Source organism: Sardina pilchardus, chromosome 3, assembly GCF_963854185.1.
Source record: "Sardina pilchardus chromosome 3, fSarPil1.1, whole genome shotgun sequence".
NCBI classification, from domain to species: domain Eukaryota; kingdom Metazoa; phylum Chordata; class Actinopteri; order Clupeiformes; family Clupeidae; genus Sardina; species Sardina pilchardus.
Genome location: NC_084996.1, coordinates 17,867,627 through 17,872,626, shown reverse-complemented (window position 1 = coordinate 17,872,626; position 5,000 = coordinate 17,867,627). Strand labels below are relative to the sequence as shown.

Below are 5,000 nucleotides of genomic sequence, written 5' to 3'. Positions count from 1 at the left end.
TGGGGGTTTGGTGTCGCCCGCGCTCTTTTCTCTCGCCATTATTCGCTGTGCGTCGTCGGGCCTGTTCACGATGGCACAGGCCGCGGCGAGGTCCACCGAGCTCTCGATGCGCACGTAGGGGATGAAGGAGCATTTGATTTCCGGTTGCAGCGGGGTAGTCGTCGAGACAACGTTGAATTCGGTCTCTTGCTTTGCCTGTTTCACTTTAGGGACACTCTGTTTCCTACATCTTGTCTTCGGCTTGGGCACCGTCTCCGTAGCCTTTGCGGCTGCTTTTGCAGGAGGCTTTGACGGAGGAGGCTTCACGACAGGCGTGTTCTGAAGCTCTGTCTTCTTCTTAGGGCCCGGTTTTCTACCCCTTTTGGCAGGTACGCTGTTTGGCTCGCCGGTCGCCTTTGCCTCTTTCTTCTTCAGCGATGGCTTCCTCCCCCTGCGGGGCTTGGGAGGCTCGACGGCTGTCTCGGGTAGCAGCTCCGTGGGAGGCTGATCACTGCTTGTCACCGGCGCTGGAGCCGCGGTGGGCGACAGAGACGAAGGTGCGGGGAGCTCCTGCTGCTCTGTCAGCGGTTCTACGTGCAACTGCATTTCTGCCTCAGATTCCTTCAGCGATACAGCCGGTTGCGGTTCCGTAACTGGCTCTGCCAGCGGTTCTAGCATCGGTTCCGTTACGGCGAGGCCCTCGGCAGGAGGATGGCCTTTTTTCCTCTTCCGCCGCTGCTTCAGGTGCATCTCGTGGTTGTTCTTGATGGCCCTCTGTTTGGCCAGCCGCGGGGTGGTGATGATGAGCGACCCGGCGTCCAGGGCCCCCTCTGGCTCCACTCTGCTCTCCACGGTGGCCCATTTCCGTCTTTTCTTCCTGGGCGTTTGGCCGTCAGCTGCGGGCTCCTGGGTCTCCTCTGGCGGCTGCTGGACAGCCGTGCTGCTCTCTTCGGGCAGCTCCTCTTTCTGCTCAGGCACCGGCTGGACGACCTTGGAGGCCGGGTCCTCCGGCAAAGCCTCCGGCAGCAGGTTAAAGGGCTGCTTTTTGGACGCGGGGGTGGACGTTATTTTCTGGACCATGGCTTCGTACTTGAGGCCTCTGCCCTTGCGCGGGGGCAGATACTTGGTTTTAGTCGGACACTGAGGAGGTGCGCTGGGCACCTCGCTGACATCGGGGACGACTGGGGCTTCGTCTTTGGTCACAGGGCTGCTGATCACGGCTATTTTCGGGTGTGGCCCTCGCTTCTTTTTGGGACCTCTTTTTGGGACCCCCACCCCGGTCTTGTGTGTCGGCAGAGGTGCCGGCTCATGCTGCTCTGGGGCGGGCGCTGGAGACTGCAACGATGGCAGCAGCTCTGCCACCTCAGGCTGTGCCACCTTGTCTGCCTTCACGCCCCGCTTTCTCTTCGCCGTCTCCGGAGACTGCGAGGTGGATTGTCTTTTGATGGGGGCTGCAATTTTCTCCTCTGGCTTGCTCGGCTCAGCCAGGCAAATCTCCACGTGGGGAGTCTCAGGCGGGATCGCGTCTGCAGCCTCGCTCACCAGCTCGAGAGGTGCTTTTTGCTTTTTCACTTCTCTGACTTTCTTTGGAGGAACAATGAGAGTTTCTTTCTCCTTCACTGGCTCTTTTTCTGTCTTCTCAGGTGTCTGTTTGCGAGACCTAAGCACCATTGCCTTTTGGTCTTTGAGACTAACCGTCTTTATTTCGGTTACGGTCTCTAAAGTGATTGGGTCGGGGTTGTCTTCTTGTGTGCCAAGCCCACTAGCAGCCCTCTTGGCTCTGGCCTGGTCTATTGAGGCTTGGATCTCTTCCACTTGTTTCAACAGTTTGAGTTTGGAGGCCAGGCCTCGGGGACGGCCCACCTGCCCCTTTGTGGCCGACCCTCCCCCAGGTTTGGGGCCTGGCTTCTTTTTTAAAGGGGGGGTGACGACAGGAGCGACCACAGGCTTGGGCGTTCCCTGCGCACTGAAAGAACGAGTGCACATGCGGGACGGCAAGCTCTCGGCCAAATGCTTCGATGTCGGACTGACGATGCCCTCGCGCGACGCCACCATGTGGTCAGACAAAAGGGCGCTTTTGCTGGAGGGAATGCTGGGCTTCTGGGCCGGGGTGGGTGCCCCCTCGCCCTCCACGCTCGGCTGCCTCCTGATGCCGAAATTGGCGTGCATCATCCTCCGTCGGCCGCGGCCGGGCTTTCGGCCGAAGACCCGCGGGTTCGCCGACGGTGCCATGGGCTCCGGCTTGGCCGACGGGGTCACGGCGCTGGGACAGCTGACCCCGGGCTCCATGTCCTCGTCGCCTTTCTGCGGGGACGGGGGCGTGTTGGCCCACGACGGCGCCGAGTGCAGGATCGATTTGCCCGGCAGCTGCGGCGAGTCGGGCTCCAGCACCTTGGCATCGCTGCGATCGATGTGGTCCCGGGTCTGGGCCGGAGGCGTTGCTTTCTCCCCCAGAGCGACGAAGGCCGGCGGCTGGGAGGTGTGACACTGAGGCGCGATGTCGCAAACAGCTGGCCTCCTCTCGCCGTTCTGTGGGGGCGCGTCTGGGATCGCCGCCACCACCACCGCCTCCTCAGCCTCCATGCAGCTGATTGTGCCCTGGCATTCCTGCTGCACGTCCCTGGCACCGTAGTCCACCGGCGGCGGCTCCTGTGGTCGCCCGGCGTTATTGACGACCTCGTCGGAGGGCGACTGGCTCCTCTGCTCCTCCCTCAGCTCGGTGCTCTGACAGGCAAGGACGGATGGCTGCCCCTCCAGAGTCTCTTCCTTCCTCCCCTCAGCAGTTAAAAGCGTCGCCTCGTTCTGCCTGCTGCAAGGGGAGAGATGTAGAGTCTCTGAGTTCTCCTCTCGGCTTGGCAAATATTGATCCTCCGCAAGGTCACCTCTCGAGATAGATGGCAGTGCTTCGGGATGGGTTTCTGCAGTCGGGGAAGGCTCTGACTTGAACGTCTCCGGTTTCATTTCGGGCTCTAGATTTCCCTGGTGGCTCTCGCCCAGTAATCCACAACTTTGCTTCGTGGACGAGTCACTGTCGTCTGGGTCACTCTTGTTGTGAACGTCCTGATAGAGGCTCCCCTCGGACTCGTAAGCGTCGCTCTGGCCTGAGGTGTCCGTGCACATCTTGGGGAAGAGAGACGGAGACTTCTCGTCCTCGGACCACCGCTCCTGCTTCTCACCTCCGGCCTCGATCACCTCCCCTTTGAACTTCTGCTCGTCGCTCAGCTTGTTCTTCATCTGCTCCTCTTCGTCGGCGGTCTTCTCCATCCAGGCCGACTCCTCGAAGTTCTCCTTCAGGGAGCCGTCCACCCGCTTGATGTCGGGCGGCGAGTGAGTCTCCTGCTTCATCGGGCTCTGCGCCGGGATGCTCATGGGAGATCTCTCGCCGCTCATGCGCTGCTGCAGCGTGCTGTTGTGATGGTCTCCCTCCATGGGCGTGACGCTTTGGAGCCTCGGGCCCAGGTGGGGACCGCTCTCTGGGGTCTGCATGCTCGAGAACGAGTTCACCGACCGGCTCTCGAGCAAGGTCATCGAGCAGGACGACACCGCGTTCAAAGGCATGTGCGGGTTACTCGGCCCGTGCAGTGGACCCCTGCTCTGACTGCAGTAGTAGTAGCTCCTGTCCAGCTGCTCCTCTGGGCTGCCGGAGTAGGCTCCCTCGTGGAGCTCGGCCGTTAGGGACTTCGGGGTGCCGTAGGGGTCAGACATGTGAGCGCCGTGCTGCTGCTGGCCGTCAGGACAGGGGTCGTCCAGGCCCCTCATCTGTCCCCTGTACTCCTCCCCCTTCTTAGGGGTCCCCCGCTTGCCCCCCTTCTTGTTGGCCATGAGGGCCTCGGAGAGCAGGAGCTGCTGGACGTTGTTGGAGATGCTCTCCACCTGCGAGGTGAGAGCGTTGAGGCTCCACAGGCTGGGGTTGGACAGCAGCTTCTCGGAGAAGCGCTCTTTCATGGTGCCGCCGCTGTAGCTCTGCGTCTGGTGGTTGACCGCCGGGGACGCGTGCGTGTGGGGGGGCATGAGCATGCCCTGGTCCTGCAGAGCGCCCGAGGTGGAGGACGAGGAGGAGGAGGAAGAGGACGCGGCGGCGGCGGAGGCGGTGGTGGGGTTGATGGGGTTGATGGGGGTCGGCGGCTGGCTGTACTGGAATGAGGCCTCGGGATTGGGCATGAGCGGCGAGGGCGTGGAGCTGTAGGACGGGGAGCGTCCCACGGAGCGCGCGGGCGAGTGGCTGGAGCTCGGGCTGCAGTTCTGGTAGTACTGCTGCTCCGGCGAGCGCACCGGGATGTCGGGCATGCAGTAGCCCTGCTGGGGGCCCTGGCCGTGCTGGTAGTGCTGGAACTTGGACATGCTCTCCTGGGAGCCGGCCATGCCCTGCAGAGACACGGGCTGCTGCTGCTGCTGCTGCTGTTGCTGCTGTTGTTGTTGTTGTTGTTGTTGCTGTTGTTGTTGTTGCTGCTGCTGCTGCTGCTCGAAGCCACTACGGGAGGGTGGGGGCGGTGGTGGCGGCGGCTGGTAGCTGTAGTTGTTCTGCGGTCGGTACCCGCTGGGCTTCAGGCCGCTGTGGTTGCCCAGCTGGCGGCTGTACTGCGGGCCGGGCGGCATGCCGTAGCCCTTGTAGGCGTGGGGCATGGGGGCGCACTTGTCCATGTAGGGGGAGGCGGAGGAGGAGGGCGGGTGTGGCTGGGGGTGCTGTGGGGGGAAGTGCAGGTGGCTCTGCGGGTACATGAGAGGGGACGGGGCCGAGCTCTGCTGGTGGGGGCTGGTGTAGACCGGAGCGGACGTCTGACCGGGCAGGTCCCAGAGGCTCTGGGACTTACCCAGCATGCCCTGCTCCAGGTACTGGGACGCTCCTCCTCCTCCCCCGCCCCCTCCTCCTCCTCCTCCTCCTCCTCCTCCTCCCGGCTCCAGACGGCCCACCATGTCCTGCTCGTAGGAGCCCAGCTGGGGTGCCGTGTCCTCCCACTTCTGCTGCTGCAGGTGGCCCTCGCTCAGGTACTGGGCCGAGTAGCCCCCCGGCCCACCCATGT

General features: G+C 63.0%; 1 protein-coding gene across 1 annotated transcript in view; it reads right to left on the bottom strand.

Annotated features, from left to right (window-relative positions):
* The window catches only part of LOC134075919 (retinoic acid-induced protein 1), a 10,953-nt gene that overhangs the window by 5,574 nt on the left and 379 nt on the right, over positions 1 to 5,000 (bottom strand). Inside the window, exons 2-4 of the mRNA XM_062530947.1 lie at positions 4,891 to 5,000; positions 4,060 to 4,755; positions 1 to 4,005 (exon numbers count right to left, since the gene is read on the bottom strand). The exon at positions 1 to 4,005 is cut by the window's left edge and continues 615 nt beyond it; the exon at positions 4,891 to 5,000 is cut by the window's right edge and continues 226 nt beyond it. Coding sequence (XP_062386931.1) covers positions 1 to 4,005; positions 4,060 to 4,755; positions 4,891 to 5,000 — 4,811 coding nt within the window. The remainder of the gene's footprint in view (positions 4,006 to 4,059; positions 4,756 to 4,890) is intronic.